Source organism: Rosa chinensis, chromosome 3, assembly GCF_002994745.2.
Source record: "Rosa chinensis cultivar Old Blush chromosome 3, RchiOBHm-V2, whole genome shotgun sequence".
NCBI classification, from domain to species: Eukaryota; Viridiplantae; Streptophyta; class Magnoliopsida; order Rosales; family Rosaceae; genus Rosa; species Rosa chinensis.
Genome location: NC_037090.1, coordinates 10,319,004 through 10,341,300, shown reverse-complemented (window position 1 = coordinate 10,341,300; position 22,297 = coordinate 10,319,004). Strand labels below are relative to the sequence as shown.

The 22,297-nt window shown below is 35.9% G+C and overlaps 4 protein-coding genes across 5 annotated transcripts; 1 reads left to right on the top strand and 3 right to left on the bottom strand.

The window, feature by feature from the left end:
• Positions 1-15: 15 nt before the first annotated feature.
• Positions 16-2,672, bottom strand: LOC112194783 (UPF0481 protein At3g47200). Its single transcript, XM_040516944.1, has 3 exons — positions 2,468-2,672; positions 1,005-1,601; positions 16-909 (listed from the first exon to the last, which is right to left on the bottom strand). Exons 1-3 carry the CDS (start codon positions 2,507-2,509, stop codon positions 214-216), a joined length of 1,335 nt encoding a protein of 444 aa, XP_040372878.1. The 5' UTR covers positions 2,510-2,672; the 3' UTR covers positions 16-213.
• Positions 2,673-4,480: 1,808 nt separating this feature from the next.
• LOC112193620 (UPF0481 protein At3g47200) lies at positions 4,481-8,085 on the bottom strand. The gene is made up of 3 exons (XM_024333827.2): positions 8,007-8,085; positions 7,605-7,704; positions 4,481-5,933 (listed from the first exon to the last, which is right to left on the bottom strand). The coding sequence occupies exons 2-3, from the start codon at positions 7,689-7,691 to the stop codon at positions 4,536-4,538; spliced, it is 1,485 nt and encodes a 494-aa protein (XP_024189595.1). The 5' UTR covers positions 7,692-7,704; positions 8,007-8,085; the 3' UTR covers positions 4,481-4,535.
• Positions 8,086-11,063: 2,978 nt separating this feature from the next.
• LOC112192953 lies at positions 11,064-13,232 on the top strand. Of its 2 annotated transcripts, none has more exons than XM_024332901.2 (5): positions 11,064-11,199; positions 11,399-11,497; positions 12,663-12,724; positions 12,805-12,854; positions 12,942-13,232. In XM_024332901.2, the coding sequence occupies exons 2-5, from the start codon at positions 11,418-11,420 to the stop codon at positions 12,957-12,959; spliced, it is 210 nt and encodes a 69-aa protein (XP_024188669.1). In that variant the 5' UTR covers positions 11,064-11,199; positions 11,399-11,417; the 3' UTR covers positions 12,960-13,232. The 2 variants fall into 2 exon arrangements, with proteins under 2 accessions (XP_024188669.1, XP_040371755.1); XM_040515821.1 differs by lacking the exon at positions 11,064-11,199 and adding an exon at positions 11,245-11,299.
• An 885-nt stretch (positions 13,233-14,117) lies between these two features.
• On the bottom strand, positions 14,118-21,210 carry LOC112192742 (AMP deaminase). The gene is made up of 20 exons (XM_024332605.2): positions 20,686-21,210; positions 19,869-20,008; positions 19,470-19,656; positions 18,887-19,065; positions 18,741-18,792; positions 18,508-18,635; positions 18,222-18,401; positions 17,980-18,047; positions 17,702-17,844; positions 17,514-17,575; positions 17,009-17,122; positions 16,734-16,874; positions 16,147-16,299; positions 15,757-15,810; positions 15,571-15,681; positions 15,308-15,481; positions 15,142-15,222; positions 14,790-14,888; positions 14,555-14,674; positions 14,118-14,472 (listed from the first exon to the last, which is right to left on the bottom strand). Exons 1-19 carry the CDS (start codon positions 21,035-21,037, stop codon positions 14,606-14,608), a joined length of 2,487 nt encoding a protein of 828 aa, XP_024188373.1. The 5' UTR covers positions 21,038-21,210; the 3' UTR covers positions 14,118-14,472; positions 14,555-14,605.
• Positions 21,211-22,297: the final 1,087 nt, after the last annotated feature.

The window sequence follows — 22,297 nt, the reverse complement described above, 5'->3', positions numbered from 1 at the left end:
AAAACCGTTTGCAGATTAATTGGAAAAAATACTATCATCATTTCTTGAAAGCATTCCTGAATTAAAGATTGACAATCAATTCTCATACAGAAGAACCATTTCTGGTTCCATACAATTACACCTAATTATGAAAACTGAAACTTGATATCTAGTACTCATGGCCCAACTGCATTTACGAAAAGAGGAGACATATTAACATGTATGAAGCAAGAATTAGCGAGCTGGGTTGATGGTAAAGTATGTTTGTAAGACTGTGAGAATGAAAAGGCAAATGGCAGCAATGAATGATGTCATACTCCATGCTGTTGAGAAATAAGTGTGATAAAGAGCGCTCATCTTTCTACGAAACCAGAACTTATTCGCGTAGGCATCCACTTGGCAACACAGAGAACCGAAATAGAAGTCCGTGGGAAAAACTTCATCTAGAAGACTTCTGAAGTAAGTTGAATATTCTTGGTCGTCAATCCAATACTGAGATATGATGCCTTTTTTCTTAAGAAGCTTTACATCTCGTGGAGAACGTATAAGACTTTTCATGAGGATAACATAAGATGTAACATGATGACTAATTTTAATACTGCTTTGCTCGTAGGCAATCAGGTTCCTGAAGAGTGAATCCCTTACCTCATCAATGAACAGCGGTGGGATTTTGATCAGCTGGCCGTGTCTCGCGGCGGTTATGTTCACCAAAGAGTCAGCCTCTGACTCTTTAAAAAGCTCAATTCCGGACTGTACAAGTTCTTCAGCGCAATAATTCAATCCCCAATATTGATTCCCTGGAGTCAAATTAGCGGCTGCAGCATGGTTTAAAGCAATTCTAGATCTCCCATCTCTGACGTTGTAGGCTGTGATTCTGTGAAGGCAGTATCTACTCCAGAAGCTGCGAGCAGGGGGCATTTGTGCAAGAGATCAAGCAAATGTTTGCAGTCCGGGTACGAATGCTCCTCTATATTTGAGTTTTGGCTCATCATAGGCTTAAAGAAACTTAAAACAAGACTAGTGACCGAATCTGGTGCTCTGCACTTGCTCATTAAACGAGGCTTGATAATATCGTACAACTTTTCCAGAATAAAGAAGGGAATCTGGTTTTCAAGCAATGCTAGATCGTGCCAAAGAGCTCTGATCATCCAAGCATTGTTTATTAATGGATCAGATTCGTATTCTTGTGGCATTATATACTCCAAGTTAGGTGCTAACCTGAGAAGAAGTTCCAATATGAAGCAGCCATCAACTAACATCATTAGTCTAAGCTCATCATTTGAAACACTGATATCTTCGACGTAGCATTGACGAATCACAACGTCAAAATCAGTAATAGCGCAGATGCATTCATCCAAGCAGTTTTCAGCATCTTTGCTGTGAATGAGAAGGGACATGTAATAGTATTTATGTCGTGACATTGGTGCAAGGTAATCCTTACAGGAATGGAAAGGTCCAATTGAAACAACTCGGGGATTGTAAGCATCCTCCTTCAGTTCTCGAAGTTTCTCAGGAACTCTACAGATGCGAGTCTCCACTCTTATCTCTTTCTCTGTGTTGAGACGCGACACGGGGATGCTGTCGAGTTTATTGTCGACATCCACCTTCATCCGCGTCAGTATCTGTGAAATTCGGACGGAATGAGAAAGAAACGAGTTTTATAATTCGTACGGTGTGATATGTAAGAGATTTTAAATGGAAGCAAAAAAAAAAAAATTATAAAGCATGACCTTATTTATCTTCTAATTTCTGTTCTTCTTTGATATTGAATATAAAGGATGCCCTTTTAATCGATTTTAGTCAGTACTGTAGTTCAATGACCAATATTCCTCTCTATCTGATCACAGCTTCTCTCCATCCGGCCAGTTACCTCTATCCTGATGGGTACTTTAAATCAACCTTGATATCCTCCACCAAAGGCCGACCATCCTAGCATGAATAAATTAATGGGGATTGACTCATAGCCTAATTTTTAGGCGAAACACTCTTACTTACTCCATTAATCAGTACACTTGGTGGTCTGAGTTGATATCATTGGTCCACATGATTTATATTTATTTCTTATTGTTAAATTTTTTTTCACCCTCTTTGCATGATTCTCATAAAATTAGAGTAATATGATTGGCGCAGACCACTACATGACAATGTCATGTGGTACTCTCAGATCACAAAATAATTCCTCAGTTAATCAGTAGAAATTTTATTGATTTTTTAAGTAGGACAATCGACTGCTGTTTTGAACTAACAATAATTTCGTCATTTGATTTATAAAGTTGAACTCATGACAAACTTTCACCCTTACAATTGAAATACGAGCTATGAATATCTAAAAAATCTCTCACATGAATAAGACATGCATCTGAATCATCTGATTGATTTGGTTGTGAAACTAGAAGCAGATCCTTTTTTTTTTTTTTTTCTGTTTTTTAGTGAAACTATAAGCAGAGAGTAGAGCTCTACCGTCGAGAGAGATGGATGAGTTACGTACCTCTAAGTACCTGAGCGAGGGGAGCCCGGAAAATTTAAACATTTTCCTGTGGTCTTCCGGCGTCGATCACCAATCTCAGTATTAGGAGTCCAATCTAAGAATGCAGAAATCAAATAAAGAGTAGAGAGAATTTGAAAGAAAAACTGGTTTTCATATATTCGACAGATTCATAATTGGGTACAAGCCAATTCCAAATAGTTAAGAGAAAAAGTTGTCATACTCACCACTCATCACAAGAGATCAGCACGCGTCTCTTAGCTAAAGATCTACCAGACTACCAACGAAAAATACTTACGTAGGGCACGCGCACCACGTCACTTATACGACCAGCCAATCGGAAGTTGACATGTATGAATTTTTTTTTCCACGCTAGCATTGCTGGAAAAGGCTCCGAAATTTCAGTTATCCCGCCCAGAGAATCTGGAAAGAAGAAACGCGTCTCTTTTCTCCCATCCAATTCGTCATCTTACCTTCCATTCTGTTCCCTTCCATTTCCAAATCCACCAAAATCAAACTTTTTCGACCCGTTAGTTCACTCTCATCGGTAGGGTAGAACGTGTGGCGAGGAATTGGGGGGCCTTATGACGCTGGGATGTGAATAAGCTGAGGAGTGTTTCTGCAGAGATTATTGGTGCCGCAAGTATGTACCAGGTTTCTTGAAGGCCTGGCCCAATTGCTTGCTCAAATTTGATCAGTGCAAATCTCCTCTCGATAACCAATACCGCTCGGCTGTTTGATTCAGGGTTAGTATTCACACTATTTCAGTTTCATATTTCTTTGCTTTTTGATGAATATTATTGGGTTTAATTTTGTTCTGGGGTCTGTCCTGATTTATTGTGCGGGTGTGAACATGATACAGGGAATTGATGAGCTTATTCATAATCTGGTAGAGAAGGCAACAGGTTGCAATTTCTTTGACGGAGTGGACGACACATTAATTCTTTGTTAATTCACTTAATTGTGAGTAACGAAGTTTCCTCTTTCGTTTTCTTATACACTACACAATTTTTGTGAATTGAAATGCTATTCTTGTATCACAGTTACCATGAATGGTACCTGTTTCTAACAACAATATTCAGTCATGCTAATTGGTGAGACCTCTATACCTGTTAAATGGTGTCATATATGACCATGTAGTAAATTGAGCTTGTGATGTGATGTTTATATGCATTATTTTCTGGAACCATCTTACCTTTTCTTCTTGTATATTTTCGGTGAGGGTCTCTTTTTCTTTTTCCAAATAGTGTCACTGAATACTGAATGAAATGCTATGTGTGTAAAGAAAGAAAATGAAAGTTCCTGTTTCAGTCCTTAACATAACACAGATGCCAGATTACCGAGTTGACGCTCACACAAAAGTTTACACTGAGACTGGAGGCAAACTACTAACAGATGAGCAAAAGGCCGATGTGCTACACAACTCAGATTGTATACATTGGTGTCTGCCAGGAGTTCCGGATACATGGAATCAAATTTTTTTGGCAAATTTGTAGCCACTTGATATGGTCAAAGTATCACATATTTCTTCCTTGTGGATTGCTTTTGCAAATTTTTTCAATCACATTTTATTGAATAGAAGTGCACAGCAAAGCTGCTGAAGCAGGTTTGTTGCTTTTGTATATATGGCCTTACAGTCTTAGCTCTGTTTTGGTAGCATAACTCAACAATTAAAGAATTTCACATCATCTAAGAAACTAGTAACTAGCCAGATCATATTAATTAGCTTTGAAGGCTTATACCCTTGACAATATATGCATTTGGTTGTCCTAATCATTAGGACATAACTCATGCAGAGAAAAATTAGTATGTATATTACTTAACCAAGAGAAAGAAACTAAAGCCGTTTGCAGATTAATTGGAAGAAATACTAGCTGTTAGAACGGATCATTTCTTGAAAGCATTCATGAATTAAAGACGATCAATTCCTCATGCAGAAGAAACATTTCTGGTTCCATCCAATTAAACATAATTATATATGAAAACTGAAACTTGATATCTAGTACTCATAACTCGTGCCCCGGTCAACTGCATGCATTTACGAAAAGAGGATACATATATGAAGCAAGAATTAGCGAGGGTTGATGGTAAAGTATGTTTGTAAGACTGTGAGAATGAAAAGGCAAATGGCAGCAATGAATGATGTCATACTCCAGGCTGTTGAGAAATAAGTGCGATAAAGAGCGCTCATCTTTCTACGAAACCAGAACTTATTCGCGTAGGCATCCACTTGGCCACACAAAGAACTGAAATAGAAGTCCCTGGGAAAAACTTCATCTAGAAAACTTACGAAGCAACTTAAATATTCTTGGTCTTCGATCCAATACTGAGATATGATGCCTTTTTTCCTAAGAAGCTTGACATCTCGTGGAGAACGGACAAGACTTTTCATGAGGATAACATAAGATGTGACATGATGACTAATTTTGATACTGCTTTGTTCGTAGGCAATCAGGTTCCTGAAGAGTGAATCCCTTACCTCGTCAATGAACAGCGGTGGGATGTTGATGATCAGCTGGCGGTCGCTTGTGGTGGTTATGTTCACCAGAGAGTCCCCTGACTCTTTACGAAGCTCAATTCCGGACTGTACAAGTTCTTCAGCGCAATATTTTAATCCCCAATATTGATTCCCTGGACTCAAATTAGCAGCTGCAGCATGGTTTAAAGCCATTGTCGATCTCCGATCTCTGACGTCATAGACTGTGAAGGCAGTATCTCCTGAAACTGCGAGCAGGGAGGATTTGTGCAAGAGATCAAGCAAATGTTTGCAGTCCGGGTACGAATGCTCCACTATATTTGAGTTTTGGCTCAGCATAGGCTTAAAGAAATTTAAAGCAAGACTACTGACCGACTCTGGTGCTTTGCCGTTGTTCATTTTCATTACACAAGGCTTGACAATGTCATATAAAATTTCGAGGACAAAGAAGGGGATTTGGTTTTCAAGCAATGCTAGATCGTGCCAAAGATCTCTGATCATCCAAGCATTGTTTATTAATGGATCAGATTCGTATTCGTCTGAACTATCCTTGATCAATTGGGCAAAGCTGAGGAAAAGTTGCAATATGAAGCAGCCATCTTGTAGCAATTCAGTAAGCTTATCCCTGCCTTCTTCGCATTTGATCTCTTCATTGTAGCATTTATTAACCGGCCAATCAACATGTATAGGAGCAATAGGATGTTCCATGTAACTATCCATGTATTTTTCAGTAGCTTCGCTACTCGCAATAAACGAACCGAGAAAGGATGCCGTGTATAATAGTTTATGGTGTTCCATTGGTGCAAGGCTACTTTTGCCTCGATGGAAAGGTCCAATTGAGACAGCGCGGGGATTGTAGGCATCCTCCTTCAGTTTTCGAAGTTTCTCCGGAACTCTATAAATGCAAATCTCCGGTCTTATCCGCTCCTCTCTTACGTACAACTCGGTCAAGCGCTCTTTATATTTAATTCGCAGCTTCTGCATAGCATCCGGCTGTGGAATGGATACAAACGAGTTTTATAATGATATTTAATTATCTTCTAATGTTTTTTTTTAATTGAATTTGAATATAAGGATGTCCTTCTAAACGATTTCAATAGTTAGTTTAATTAAATTCACATTCCCAAAAAAAAAAAAAAAAAAAAAGCTTTTTCTTTTCAAAAAGAATATCAATCATTTTAGTTATTCAACTTTAGCCTCTCTTTTTTTTTTAAGAAAATTAGATTTAAACTCAAAAATTTAAGCTTGAATTAGGAAAACTCTGTACATATGTTTCTTTCGTTTTACACCAAATTCACATATGCAAACATTTCATATAGGGTGTATGTCTGTAATTAATATTTTTCACATTTTTTTTTATATGTCTGGTTTGCTCTTTTGATTGTAAAAAGTTAAATTAAGTATCTTCCCTAGTCTTATTAAGTATCTATTTATAGTAGTGTACACACACACATATTCTCATTATATTTAACTAGCAACATGCCCGCATTTTTTATGGCTGAAATTATGTTAAAGGAAAATGGATCAATTAAAAAAAATAGTGATTTTTTTTTTAGACATAGAATAGTGGTGGTTTGGCTATTTTTTCAGTTTACACTTTATCTATTTGTATTTTATTGACTTAATTTGATAATTATGTTATGAAAGGGAGTTATAGGCACTTCAAACTTTAGTGAAGCCATTTGACACCAAAAGAGAGCCACATTTATAGTAGTAGAGATAACTATTAACCGATGAGTCATAGAAAATAATTATCTTTAATTTTACTAATCTATCCTTATTCTTTAAATTTATCAACTCTATGTAGGGTTCGGCTATTGTCATCCTATCATTTTCTTAGTTCACCCTACAAATATTTGAATTATTGAAAGACTATATTACCTAAGTGCAAAATGACTAATAAGTACACTAATTTTCTAAAATCCAAATATGTGAGGAAAAATAAATACATAAGTAATTAATTAAATGCAAAGATTATTTAATTTCTCATTGAATAACATTAATCTTTATCTTCTCCACCCAAATTTAAATTTATTACTTTTTTTTGTCTTTTTGTTGTCTCCTCATCGTTAATTCGTTATTCAATTCACAAAAACTATTAGTGTTAACTTTATCAAAATCTTTATAATACCATTTGTGAACACCGAAAGTAAAAATTTAAAACACAAAAAAAAAAAATCAATCTCATCTTCATTGCTCATAGTTCTAGACTTACTAATCTTTTTTTCTTTTCTTTTTTGAAGAAACGTACTAATTTTTTACATGGATTGAAATATAGAACACTGAAATTGAAAAAAAAAATATTTAAAAAATGAAGGTAAATTAGATTATGATTTAATTTTTTGAAATAGATTATGATTTTATTAGGAAATTTTAATATATTTTAGTTTTTTTATTGGTATAAATTAAATGAGAGAGTTTTGTTAAAAACATTTTTTGTCAATTTGATATATCATATAAAGATATTATTGGAAAGATAAATGGGTTAGATAAGTAAATTTAATAATTGAAATTAAAATATAAGGTGTAATGAGCAAGTAGGGTGAACAAAGAAAATGATGGGGTGACAATAACCGCACCCATCTATTTATTATAAGATATAATAAAAATCAATGACTACTGCTCCAATTTAGAAGGAATACAAAAGATGGATGAGTTACTTACATCATTTAAATGTAATATGGTGTTGACAAAGTCTGGTCCGAGTATGCCCATCGCTTTGTCACGTAGGGTGCCCATCGCTTTGTCCATCTCTTATTTCAGACTGTAATCGATCATTAATTATTGTTGTTTAGTTTAGAGCCCAAAATTGGAAGATAAGATATAATTAATGAAAGACTACACTTCCGGGTTGAAATAATAATTAATGACCATTAAGAAAGACTACAATTAATGGTTACGATGTTCAATGACTATTTAAACTCTTCAAACATCCTTGTATAAAAGAAACAGAAGAAAGAAAACCAAACACATGAGCTGTAGCTCCAATTGTAAGAGTAATGCAAACAAACATTCATCATATACATTCAAGAAACACAAATCATAATTGGATGAGAGATCACTAACCTAATGATGTAGATGGGTTAGGCAAAGACAAGTCTTCTATTCTCTTCCATAACTTAGCAGTCTATAATGGGTTAGCCAATATTGCTTGATTATTGGGAGAACATGGACCTTTATATAGAAGTTGATGATTCTTTAACCTTCCTATAGAGATTTCCTAATGAATCATGGAATCAATGCCTCCGCAAAGCATATATTTTAGTCTATGTCTTTGTAATCATAATCAAACTTTTCTTACTGTAAAACCTCTATAAATGAATAATGTTGGGACTACAGAAAATTATTACTTTAGAGAAGTTAATATATTATCGATAAATAAATAATTTATTCATTTATTGATAAATGAATATTTATTACTTTAGAGAGAGTTCTATGTTATTCTTGGTACGTACGTTAATTCTAGTTGAATTATATAATGCAATCTAATTTATTTAGGTTGTCTACCAAAGATAATCAAGATCCATATGACAATTATAATATACCAAATGCATGTTTCTTCAAAAGAGACATTTGAAGCAGTGATAACTTTGAATAACTACTTGATACAAAATGAAAAATAAAATACCAAATCTGGTGCATGCATATATTGCAATAGATTAAGGATGAACTTCAATTCTGTTAAGACATAAGGAAAAAGCAAAAAACTATAAAAGGATATTTTGGGAGATAGTTAAATTAAGCAAAATAAATTTTTTTTTTTATCAAATAAACAACTCAAATGCTACAACTAGTCTTTCGTGAGTTGAATTCATAACCTCCTACCTACGAAGGGGAGACTATGCCACTAGACCAAATGGTACTGAGCCAAAATAAAAATTGTTAAACTTACATTTTGAATTATTATGGACTAAATATTGTTTAGTCTTTGAGCTTTTGACCATAAAACACTTTAGTCCCTGACCTTCTAATTTCACACGTTTAGTCCCTGTACTTCAAAATTTCAGACCAATAGGTCCTTGCCATCTAAAAGTCGCGGTGAAATGTCTATTATGTCCTCAGTTCTTTTTTTTATATTTAATTAATTATTTTATTTTTTTTGGAAAAGGAATTTTTTTCCCTTTCTTTCTTTCTGTTTTTTCCCTTTCTTTTTTCCTGTTTGAAAGAAAAGAATAAATAAAATAAAGAAAAAGAATAAATAAATAAAAAGATAAAGGAATAAATTTATTTAAAAAAAAGAACTGAGGGCATAATAGACATTTCACAGCGACTTTTAGACGGCAAGGACCTATTTGTCTGAAATTTTAAAGTACAGGGACTAAACATGTGAAATTAGAAGGTCAGAGACTGAAGTGTTTTATGGTCAAAAGCTCAAGGGTTAAACAGTATTTAGTCCAATTATTATATATTGTTTTTCTTTATTTCATCAATTATTAATATTTTTTGCGATATCTATTTTATTTATTGCATCAATTATTAATTACTTTATATAATCACGGAGTCCTTAAGAATGTCTAGAAAATAATTATATTATTCATTTAGCCAGGTTAGTAATATACACGGGTCCAAGTTAGGACTGGAGAAATTTATTATTTAATCAAGGTTATTAATTTATTTCATTTATTTATCGAGGTTTGACTGTAACCTCAAGTTATCCGGATTGCATCATTTTGTGTAATTTTTAATTCCTGTTTCTAATATAATCTTTTATTGTAATTAAAGAAGTTCCATATTGTATAACAGTGGTTCACACCAATATCTTTTGATGACTAGTTGTTCTGGCTACCTTGTTCTTACTATGAGGTTAGTTAGAGGCATAAACAATCATCAAAAGTTATTGGTGTAAATCTAATTGGACTATCATACAATGATACAATATGGAACTTCATTAATCACTATAAAAGATTATATTAGGAAAATAATGAAAGATCACACACCATGATCGATACAATCCGGATAACTTGTAGGTAAGAAAAATTTGATTATGATTACTTAGACATGAAGCAAGGTATGCTTTGCAGAGGAGTTGTGTCCATGCATGATTCACAAGGAAATGTTTATAGTAAGGTTTAAGAATCATCAACTCTTATATAAACCAAGATTCTTGTTCTCACTCATTCTCAAAGCATACCTTACTTCATGTCTAAGCCCAAGCAGAGCACAGCAAAGATGCTGAATGAACTTCGTTCTTTTGTATGGCCTTAGAGTTTTTGCTCTGTTTTGGTAGCATATCTCACATGGAAAGAATTACATATCATCTAAGAAACTAGTAACTAGCTAGATCATAGTAATTAGCCTTGAGGGATTATACCCCTTGACAATAATATATGCATGTGGTTCTCCTAATCATTAGGACATAACTCACGCAGAAGAAAAGTACGTAGTATATTATCTATATATATATTACTTAACCAAGAAAGAGAAACTAAAGCCATTAGCAGATTAATTGGAAGAAATATCGTTAGAACAAATTAAATTTTTGAAAGCGGTCATGAATTAAAGACGATCAATTTTCTTACACAGAAGAACCATTTCTGATTCCATACAATTACACATAACTATGAAAACTGAAATTGATATCCAATACTCATGCCCCAACCGCATTTACGAAAAGAGGATACATATATGAAGCAAGAATTAGTGAGGGTTGATGGCAAAATATTTTCGAATGACCGTGAGAATGAAAAGATGGCAGCAATAAATGATATCAGACTCCATGCTGTTGAGAAATAAGTTCAATAAAGAGAGTGTATCTTTCTATGAAACCAGAACTTACTCGCGTAGCATTTACTTTGTCACACAAATAACCAAAACGTCAATTATATGGGGCCTCAATGAGACCTAAGATTTGTGGTCTCAATATTAAGTGTCATGTCATGTCACCTACACACATCACTTATTTACCAAATTATAAACAAAACAATTTTCAGATGTGGTAGACTTCAAACGATTTTGATAACATCTTCACATTTGCCAAAACCACTGAACACGTTTTCTGTAGACCTGCATGATTTATTTACAAAATTTTCATATTTTCCAAACTTCAAAATTATTTGCATTATATTATTTAAAAATATTTACCTAAAAACTCAGCTAGACCGTGGGCCTTGGGCCGGTGAAGTAGAGAGCCCAGTCCAAGCTCAAGTTTGGCCTGCAATCGATCTATAAAAAAAGCTGGAAGCCGCATCCTTACTATCTTTTAGGAGATTCGAGAAATCGGGAAGGTCTTCCAAACCGTTTGGACGCCAACGTGGTTCAGGTAAATCTAAATCTCCCAACCAATTAGGGTTTCTATAAATCCCCAATTTTGTCTTGCTCCAAATTTCACTTTCATTCTGTTCTAATTTCTCAAATTAAAGGTCAGAGCTGGGGTTTATGCTTTAGGGTTTAACCAAATCTTCAACCTCTTTCCCCTAATGGGGTTTGTACTTGATCATTTTTCTTGTTCATCTTTTCAGGTAATTAGAATAAACAAGCATGGCCGGTGGTGGAAATTTCGTTCACAGAGTCATGTCATACCTCGTCAATGAGCTTCTGGTCGATAGCCTCGCCAACAGGTTACCTCTCTTTCTCCCAAGTCAAATCTGGTAGTGTAAATTGGTCAAAGCTTCATCTCTGGCCACAAGGATCATTCTATTCCCGATTGGCTCGTTCCATAGAAGCGAAAATTAGCTCTCAAGGTTATAATTTTTTGTTTATTCAAGCTGTGGCGCTACATTTGATGCGTTGCGGCTTTGGATGCTTGAGGAAATTTTTGGTTTTGGTTGTTCTAGTTCATGTTTCGATGTTGTGGGGCGATTTGTGATGGGAATATGTTATGTTTAGTTTTGTTCTGTTCTTGCTCTGCTAATAGTTAAATTGAGCTGGGTTGATAAAGCTTCTCAAAAGGCCAGCGGGACCATTGTATTTGTTCTGATTGGTAGGCTCTCCGAAGCGAAACAATTTCAAAACCTCCAGTTTGTTCTCTTCTGCAATGTAACTTTTTGTACGCTGCAGATATGGAGTTGTGAGAATATTTTTGCCATATGGCTGGGTGAAATTTTTTGCTCTCCTTTGTATTCTGTCTGTCACATCCATGAACACACATTAATATTTTAAGCTGTTTTTGGGCGACCATTTATCATACCGATTATTATTGTCCTATAAAAAGTTTTCAAGCTTGGGACAATTGTTTTCGGTGAACTTGTGATACATACTGATATCAATTGGGTGACTATTCTGAATTTGAAGTGAGATATTTTGCAATCTTCCGCTGTTACTGCAGTGGTGTGTAGCTGAAGCTTATTCTGTAGCATATACAGTAGACTGCTATATGGCTAGGTTAGGAAATGTTGCCTCAATGCCGACTACTTCTGCAGTTCTGCCATACATACTGATATCTCTACGTAGTCTTGTAAATGCAAGAGCCCTATACTGCATTCCCGCAATGAGTGCAGTGGAGGTTCTATGCTGATGTCCTCTCTGGTAGATGCCCGGTCCTTACATAGCAGCTTCTTGTTTTGTTCATGACTTCATGTAGACAAGTCCTGTTTGATGCTAGAGTAATTAATTGTCAATCTATGTGGTCATTAGATATTCATTACTTTGCATACTAATTTTTCTTCTAGTTGTGTAAAGGACAAATATGTGCTAGATGACCTGCAAGTGCTCAGGAAAGATGTCGTATGTGGGTTTTCATTCCAACACAAAGTTCTCTTATATTGAATTTCTTCTGGTTTTCAGCAAATCATTCCAGAGGTTTGCTGTGAGGACATCAAAGCAGATGGATGAGCTTTCAAATTTGGGTAAGTGCAATATTAGCTGGTCCTTGTGCTGCACATTTGAGCATTTATTGTGCGGATATTGAAAAGGTTTGCTTTTGCAGCTGCCAAGAAGAAGGAACAACTTGCCGAGCAGATGAAGGATATCTCCAATGTGAGCATTGTTTCCCTTTTTCAGTATAAGTTTTCTATATCTAAGAATGAACATCTAATGCTGTGTATTTTTTTTCCCCGTGTGCAGTCTCTCAAAGATCGGTAAGACATAAGTGGTGATCGCAGCTGTCATTGCGCCATCTGTATACATCCTTCTTGATGCTGTCTTTGAGAGCTCTATGGGAGCAAAATAGTGTTTATGAGTTCTTTTTTTTTTTTTGGTTGCTTGTAAGATGTGCTTCTGATTGCACTTTAGTTTGTTACTAAACCTCCTTGTATATCAAAGAGTAGTTTATGACCTCCCTCTCTAGTTCAAGCTACTTGTATCCCTTGACTGAAATAAATTTATAGTTGGTGATCTCGATTATTTGTTGTTGGAGAACTTTTGACTTGCCCCAGTTTTGAAACCCGACGGACATCCGTAATAATGTAAATTGATTTTTATTTTTGTTACCATGCAAGTTAACGTTAATGAAAATCTGTAACGTAACAGAATCATCCATCGGTGCAGATTAATGTTATAGGAATCAGGATTTGTAGGTTGAAAATTGGATCATAGATACTGACTGACTTGAGGAATGATTAGTTTGGGATTGCTGTGATTTTAAAAAAAATTGATGTTGCTGTGTTGTGTGAATAATGTGAATTAAAACAGTTTTGTGTTTAGTCTTGGTATATAATACTTTTAAAAGTGCTGTGAATACATAAAAATACATAAAATAACTTCAGAGCGTGTTTAAATCCACAGCAGTTTCTAAAAGCAGGTTGCTTTTAAATTCTACTGCCAGTAATCTATAATTTTCAATTAAAGCTGTTTTTTTATCTATTTACCAAACACTAAAATCTAAAATTTTATACAAAAACTGATTTTTTTTTAAAAGCGAAACAATCCCAAACGGAACCTTAAGAGGACAGAAACTTGGTCACTGAACTAAATTGTAGACGGGTGAAACTGGGAAAGAAACTTGGTAATCGACATTTTCTTTTTTTTGATTGAAAACTTGGTCATTGATTGCGATCAATACTCTGCGTTAATATCACAATTGGATTATGAAGACTGAATGGTTCTCTTTTAGTCTCTCTGTTCAAGTCATCCAACTTCCTTGACCAAATAGGAACAGATGCCAATATACTTTCATGCAAACTATGCACGGATACACATGAAACGTCTGAGAATTGCTCTAAAATCTCTCTACGAGTTATCATCGGGGGATTGTGGAGATCTAACTTGGTCCACCCACATATCCCATTGTGCTTGCACTGCTTTAAATCTTAAAATCCAACTCAATACTATTTTAAAAAGTGGAGAACACAAGCTAAGAGAGAAACTTTGGTCCACCCACATATCCCATTTTCCTTTCTTATCATAGATAAGCTTCCTACATAAGTATAATACTCGGGACACAGCAGTCTAAAATTTGAATTAACACTAACTTCATGCCAGAATCACTACTTATGAAGCATCTTGACCCTATTTGTGTCTTGATGCTTTGTCCGAGACAGTCTTGACATGCAGCAGCACACACATCCCCATCTCATTCCTAGACATTGCCTTTTGCCAAGCCAATTCTCAGCTTGCATGGGCTCAATAACATAGGCATGAGCAGAAAATTCCTGACCTATAAGTGAAGAATACAATTCATTTCAAGTCTGCACAACTTGCAAGTAGAATATACAATATCCAAATGATAAGAATTTTACCTCTGCAGTTACTTTTCCGGTATGGTATCAAGTTGCACATCCCTTGGGACCTTATCTGTCAACTTCTCTGGGGATAATAGCCTTGCCAATATAAACCTGTTTCATCTCCTCCCTCCAGATCTGCAATGTCATCGGTAAATTTTAAGTTATTTTTTTTCAAGTGTTGTGAACTGTTCATGTGCCATTAGACTATATATGCATCTTCAAATAATAGATAATGAAGAAAATATCACACCGTTTCCCGGAATTCCACCCGGATATGAGGAACGTTTGTTTTGTGGATATCATTTCCATCTGGTCCTCTCTTGTAATACTCTCTCCCAATCCAGTGTGACTGAAGAAAAATAACGATGACTCAGGTTCAACAACAGCTAGAGTAATCAAGCAAGATGTAACAATTAATATGCTCGATCCCAAATGCGGATGTGATGTATACACAAGAATAAAAATAAATAAATAAATAAAGCTAAACAAGCTTAACTGCTTATGTTACTGAAAAAATTTAAATGCATGAACCATTTCATATGGGATAATTTTAGTATGTTGCTATTAGACCAGTAACCAAATTATGTAGCATACTAACATACCTTCAGAGCATGTGAGAAACCTGACTGGTAAACTGAATTACGGGCAATTTCACATAGATCACATGAACTCAATTTCCATACCTGTAAAGGAAGAAATTTGGGCTGTCACGTACATTCCTTCAGCTCTGCAAAGAGAGGAAGAGGGAGAGGGAGAGAGAGAGCTTACCGAAGCAGCTATACTATATTCTTCTACCAAGGGTTCTTTCGTTAAGTGGATTTGAAGAGGATCATCAGTAGAGAGAGAGACATTAAGACCCCGTAAGAAAAATATGGGAAAAGGGTTGCGATGGTAGTCCAAGAACAATGAATTGTTGCTCAGGGGTGACATAGCCAGACCAATCTGATGAGACAAACAAGAGACAATAGCCAATTAGAAATTGCAGAAGGCTGAATTCAGCTATATGAATAAGTATGTCTTCCTCTTCTGACCTGAGCTAAATAATACAGATATTGAAGCACAGGAGACTTCCTCAAATTGATTCCGTGTGCGATGTTAGTCGCAGTAAGAAACGTTGCAGCAAGGTGGTCAATGTCCCCAGCCTGAAAATTCTTGAGTAAGTGCCTGACGTTATGTAATACATGTGTTCAAGTATAAAATATATCTATAATGAATACCTCCCCAGAATGTGGACGGAATTTGATGGTTGTCATGCCCTTCGATTCACGAAGCTGAAAAACAAAATTTCATCAGGTCAGCATTTGGACAATAAATATTGCAAACATCTCCCAAACAAGACCATAGCTGAATAGAACTGCAGAGAAGCATCAAATATGCTGGCAAATACGCCCGCAAGACATATACAGAAGCAATAACATTCTAAGTTCATGAAATCTCAGACGCAATCCAAGTGAAACTATCACCCACCAAAAAAAAAAAAAACTAATACACAAATTTGTTTGAATCTCATTATTCTGAACAGGGAATTGGTTATTTGAATAGACATGGGGATTAGAGTCCAGATTATATACGTGATGCACACAGTAAGTGAAAAATTGTGTCTATACCTTGTTTAATGTGTAGAGATTAGCATAACAATAGTACACATAGTACGAAAATGCAGGATTGAAAACATTTGTCCATTGTGCTGGAGTTGGCATGTGTTTTGTGGGCCGTCTTTCAGGTTTGCTTTCATCATCGACCAAATCTAACCCAACAACCTGAAAATCCAAACATGTTTAAGTCAAACTACAAGCAGTTATACATCTGTACAGATTACCTAAAAGCAGAACAAATATGAACCAGATACCATGAATTTTATAGAAAAATGGTCAGGTCAAAAATTTGATATTTATGCTTTCTGCAGAAAATGATGAGGAACCAAGGGATTGAAATAAATTGTAGTTTGCTCATATACACAAACCAGTAGCTTACTAGCTTCGCTCCCCATCATCATCTTTATCATCAAGGAGAATACTTGATGTAAAATCCAGTTATAGTAACTGGATAAAGTATTATTCTAAAGCATCTCAAAAGAAAGGTAATTTAAAGACTTCCATTCAATACTGAGCATGCATATTAGCCTAACTAAGATACAAGTTCAATTAAAAAAAAAAAAAGAAAAAAAAGAACTTTTAACGAAGAGATGGCTAACCTGTTTCAGAAAAACATGCAACTGTGGATGGGAATCTGGATTTATGGTAACCTCAAACAGCGGTATAAAGATATTGTCAAGAATGTTTTGAAATGATGTCACTATCCCCATTTCCTTGTATATATTGTACAGCCGTGGCAGCTGAAAGAAGACAAAAATTGCATAATAAGACTTCAAGATTTTTACAGAATCCTAAACCCTAAATCTAACATTGTTTCAAGAACTCCCAAATTCATATGACCTATTTCTGAAAGGGAATACATTCTTGCATTTACCTGTATCAACCATACAACATTCTCACTGTACAATTCATTGTTCACTATCCAACTAGCCATTTGGTCCCACTCACTTTGCTTCCTGCCATATATTGATACTCTGTACTCAGCCATCTGCAGTACAAAAACAGAGCATCCGGTAAGGAGCCAATCTGGACATGCAGAGTAATAAGAAAGACAAACAAACAAGAAGGAATGGAGAGGGAGTGGTCATTTGTTCCATATCAATGAACATTCAGAGAGGCAAGGAAGGATGATTCAGAAACCTAAACTTCATCCAGATATCTAAATTATTATAAACTTAATCCAGATATCTAAATTATTATAAACACCAGCATTTACATCCAACAGATTGGGAAATTAAAGTATGTATGAATTAATTAATATTTGGAGCGTGAATCCCCTACTAACTAGCAGTCTAGCATTCTTCATAATTGATGATTAAAAAAAGAAAAAGAAATAAAACCATTAAAACCTATACAAAAGTAGCAGAGCAAGAAAGTACCTGATATTTACTGGCAGAAAGATCAGAGAACACTTGCTTTGTCAGCTCAGCAAGGAAACGGCCTATTCAACAAAAGATAATCATGAAAATGCCTTTAAGACTTGACAGAAACAACATCTCAAAAGCCATGGCTTGAGAATCCAATACTTCACTTTGAAAAGAGCAAGTAAGGCAATAAACAATTATACCTTGGATAAGATTATCCTGCTTAAGGAAAATCTCCCTGAGCCTACTTTGACCACAGGGGTTGTACTTGAGATTGAACTTATCAAAACGATGAAATGTGCTTTTGTCTGCATGAACATCCAAAAGGTCCACATTCAGGTCGTACCTGTTGAAACAAATGTGACAAGTGTTTATGTCATCCATGGCGCATCTTCACAAATATATTATAAATACACAAATAAGGACCTCAAAGAACAGAAGTCAAATCTGTTGAAAATTGAAAGTGGAACAGAGGAGATACCCAGTCAAATCCAGACTCTCAAAAACTTCTCTCAAGGTCAAATAGGTGCCATCTCGAAATATTACAACCTGAATAGAAAAGTATACGAACTTGAGCACCCAATGATTATCATACATGAGTCGCAACTCATAACGAATAATATAAACTCACTACAGCTGATCATTCAGCAACTATAATATTGAAATGAAGGAAAGAAAGACAGAATCACTTGACAACGTATTGGCATTGAAATGTCAAATTACCTCATCAGGCTCCTTCCTCAACTTTGACTTTATAAACCTCAAAAGATGCTTCTGGTTCATGCATGCCGAGTGATGAACATGGGTATCAACTTTCCTAACATTATAAAAGTCACGATGTGGAGCACTTTTCTGGGCCAGAAATTCCTTATCCGCATTAAGCATCAAGTGAAGATTGAATTTCTACATGGTAGACAAGCATATTGTTAAAAAACTATTACTTGTCCTCCATTCATAAGAGCATTTGTATGCATTTGAATGACTATTTGATCAATACAAGTCTACTTACTTGTTCCAAAAGATTCAAGCGATGATGGCATAAAGTTCTGATATTCCCTGCTGCTATAACTCTAAGTATGTGGTGAAGGTCAGTGAAAAAGGTAGTTGCATCAGCAACAGGATAAAGCTCTTCTTTTGCTGCAAAAGAAGGGGAAAAGGTAAACAGTCACTGAGAGAGAATCAGGAATCCAATCCATGACAAATAAGAAATCTGGAAAGGAATAAGAATCCTTAGCCTCTTACAATCTTTATGTGGATACACGTGAATTACTCCATCTTGCATCTCAAAATGATGCTGCAGAATAAGAGGAGCATGTTAACTGGAAAAACCAAAAGCACAACCTCCTTGATTTATAGATTAGATATGAGATTCAAAAGTTCAGACTTACATCAGACTTTCCCTCAGAAGCGTAGAAAAATGGTTCTGGGTTAGGCTTTGGGGTACTGGGATCAGATATAACTTCCCTCTCCCATGGAGCAACTGCCTCACTGAATACATATCTCTTTCGCATTTCAAGGCATTCTTGAAGAACCACATAAACCTCTATTTCATCAGGTGATGGTACTTCTGTAATTTTATAGATAGAAAGAAAGAACCATGAAAATTTCATCCTGAAACTCAAGTTTTGAGATTACATAGAACATCAAATTCTTAATACTAGTTTAACACCCAAATTTTGAATTAGTAACTCGTTAAATACCACATCAGTGCAACCACCAAAAAGACAGCCGATATCCAGTGATCCAGTTTTATATAAATGTTCTACAAGAATTTGGGAGTCTTCGTTGATTTTCAAGTTCAGTAGAATTCATTATCTGGCACTCTTCTGTTAAGTCCATTTAATTAGCAGCAACACAGTGTTCAATAATACACAGCGCGGTTCATACACAACTCAGTACATGTATATTTAAAGAAAAAAAATAAAACAACCAAAAGGGAGGGCATCAAAGGGAAAGAAGATAAATTCATACCAGTAGGAGTAATTTTTAGTCGTGCAAAAGTTTCTTGCTCAGGCTCTTTCCTTAGAATGTCAGCTGCAATTGGATCAGGCTGGACACCATGCAGATCACCAGATACAGAATGGGACCTAATCATACTTGAAGCAGCTATAGCAATTTGCTCTCCATTGGCAGTAACATGGTTTGGTAAATCTGGCCCCTGCATAAGTGACCAAATGCAATTGCAGAGAACAATAAGAAATTTTCGGGGATAAGAGAAATTAATAGAAAAACTTTCTGTGAAAGAACAAAAAAAAAGAAAAGGGAGAGGTTATGGCAGTTTCCAACTCCCCTGCTGACACACACACACACACCCCGCATATGAGCCAAATAAACTCACGCAATTTCATTAGCATGATATATAGTTCCTACCTTAGCATTGTCAGTCAAATTATCTTCATCATCCGAACCTTCAACGCTCTCAAAGGCGCTAGCGCTTGCAACTGGAGACTTGGGAGAAATAGGTCTGATACTAGTTCTCTTAGCTGAACCCACCGGCTGAGCCGATTTTCCTGAAACATGAAAACTTGTACTTAACCACCAGAAGAAACTGACATTTCTCATGAAGGGAATAAAAATTTATATTCCAAACCAACATACAATGATTACAATCAAGCTTAGTCTTGAATTGTTGCTTAGTATGAAAAGTTTCCTATGGGCCAAAAGTACTTTTAAGAGCTTGCTTCATACTTTATAAGCCAAGATTACATTGTCAAACAAATTATTTCCTCATTAAGTTCAATGATGTCTTTTACCACCAGACTACGGCCTCAGATGCCCTCTTAAGTTTTTAAGAGGAAATGGAAAATCCAATTGTCAATTTCCAGTAGGATATGGAGACGATATGAACAATTTAAGCTCATCAGAGAGTGCAAAACAGAGTCTACAATTTGTTATATTCAATACTTTATTAGCATTTTGTAGCATACAGAGCTATATCTTACAATATTCACATACTGTAGTTTTAAAAAGTAGCTTTTCTATTGAGGCATTGATAATCCTAAAGAAAACTCCAAGAGAGAGAAGCCAACTCCAACTAAAAAGTCGCTTTTCTATTGAGGCATTGATAATCCTAAAGAAAACTCCAAGAGAGAGAAGCCAACTCCAAAACGACTGCGTGTCACACTAGTATGCAAATCAAAACAGCATGAAATCAAGACCGAGATTGATCAATCCGGGCGAGATGTACCTTCCGGAAGCGTGTGCAGCCTCGGCAACCCAGCCGGAATACCGTCCACCATTCCATTCCCGTCAACCCCGCCGGAAATCGCCGTAACGTCCGGCAAAGAGGCCGAGCCACGCCGGTAATACCCGCCGCCTTTGCGCCGCCCGTGTCCCTTACGCTTCTTCATGTGCTGCGGCGAGTCCCCGCCGCCGCCGCCTCCATCGGAGTTCTCCTCCCGCTCCCTCTCCCTCTCCACCGTCTTCGCAAACTCCAGCAGCTGAGTTAGGGTCTTCCGGTGCATGTAGTAAGCTGAGACGGCCACTAGCGACGCCCCGACGAGAGCCGCCATGGCCAAATGTACCGCGTACGACTCCATCTCCTCCCCGCCGCTTCTATCTCCGGCCAAGGTCTCCGGCCAAAGGTCACCGGCAAATGAAGGCTGATCGGTTTCCGGTTAGAGAGAGAAAATACACACAAACCCTACTGATTTCAGCTCAGCAGAGGAGAGAACAGACGAGCGCTCTGTTTTTTTTTTTTCGTGACAAGCCAGAGTAGCTCACTATTTATAGGGTGAGAGAGAGAGAGCGAGACCAGATTCCACTCTGCTTTTTTTTTTTTTTTTTTAAATTTATTTTTGGGGTAGAAAAATCAAAAATGAAAATAAATATTAACACGCTGAGTGCTTTGCTGCTTTTTATCGCCGCTTAATTTTTATTAATTTTTTGGGGGCACTAATTAGTTTTCTTGGGGTGGGCCAGGGAGTCCAACGAAGGTGGGTTTGGATTGGAAGAGGGGGTGTGAATGGCCGCGTGGATTGTTGAGTCACTTTCGTTATCCATGCATATGATGCCAAGATATGGCTTAATTTTAGGGTTTGGAGGCACATGTTAAAGGAGGACTGATATGAAATCCCAGATCTGTGTCCATTTTTAAGCATGGAATTACAGTCTTGCCCAGCCAAATTTGGTAATACTAATGTGATCAAAGTCATGAAGGAACATAGGTAATGATCGTATGGGGTTCGTTGAAATTTGCAAAATTTCAGTGAGGTATAGGGGCGTAAATAATCGAATCTAGAATCTACGTATCTTTAAATATTGATTCTCTATCATCTGTTTTCCATTAAAATTGAGTATACACACACACGGACAATATGTTAATCTCGAATTCAAGTATTTCTGTCCAAATATTGTCTATTTCTGAATGTTTTCTAAAATACTTTATATATAATCTCATTATTGACACGGTATATGTCGTTTGTGTCATATCTAATTAATAATGTCAAATTGTCATAAATTTAACGTGATTCTTGAATGGCGAGTAAAACGAATATAAATGTATGAGGACGAAAAATATATCGCCAGTTGTCAAATCCACACTTGATTGATTGTCACAACCCTACATACACGTGGGCGATTGTATTTGGCAACTCTATATGTAACTACAAAGTTGTCTGTAGCAATCAAATCCAGCTGTTCATTAAATCATCATAGATTTCAATATGTTTAAATAATATTTTGAATGATAAATACTTTTAATTAAGAGTTCGTTTTAGTATGGAGCTAAAGTTTATTTCAGAGTTTATTATCTTTTTCTTGTACTTATAATCTCATAGCTTTCAGTTATATAATGAAAT

Excerpts from the sequence above, each read along its gene's own strand:
- LOC112194783 (XM_040516944.1), bottom strand. The coding sequence starts at position 2,509 with ATGTTTAAATTTTCCGGGCTCCCCTCGCTCAGGTACTTAGAG. Across the intron at positions 1,602-2,467 it reads CCTCGCTCAGGTACTTAGAG|ATACTGACGCGGATGAAGGT; the intron begins GTACGTAACTCA and ends CGAATTTCACAG. Across the intron at positions 910-1,004 it reads AGTGCAGAGCACCAGATTCG|TCTCTTGCACAAATGCCCCC; the intron begins GTCACTAGTCTT and ends ACATTTGCTTGA.
- LOC112193620 (XM_024333827.2), bottom strand. The coding sequence starts at position 7,691 with ATGGACAAAGCGATGGGCACCCTACGTGACAAAGCGATGGGCATACTC. Across the intron at positions 5,934-7,604 it reads CCATATTACATTTAAATGAT|CCGGATGCTATGCAGAAGCT; the intron begins GTAAGTAACTCA and ends TCCATTCCACAG.
- LOC112192953 (XM_024332901.2), top strand. The coding sequence starts at position 11,418 with ATGGCCGGTGGTGGAAATTTCGTTCACAGAGTCATGTCATACCTCGTC. Across the intron at positions 11,498-12,662 it reads GTCGATAGCCTCGCCAACAG|CAAATCATTCCAGAGGTTTG; the intron begins GTTACCTCTCTT and ends TCTGGTTTTCAG. Across the intron at positions 12,725-12,804 it reads GGATGAGCTTTCAAATTTGG|CTGCCAAGAAGAAGGAACAA; the intron begins GTAAGTGCAATA and ends TTGCTTTTGCAG.
- LOC112192742 (XM_024332605.2), bottom strand. The coding sequence starts at position 21,037 with ATGGAGTCGTACGCGGTACATTTGGCCATGGCGGCTCTCGTCGGGGCG. Across the intron at positions 17,576-17,701 it reads GCAGGATAATCTTATCCAAG|GCCGTTTCCTTGCTGAGCTG; the intron begins GTATAATTGTTT and ends TTTGTTGAATAG. Across the intron at positions 15,682-15,756 it reads TCCGTCCACATTCTGGGGAG|GCTGGGGACATTGACCACCT; the intron begins GTATTCATTATA and ends AAGAATTTTCAG.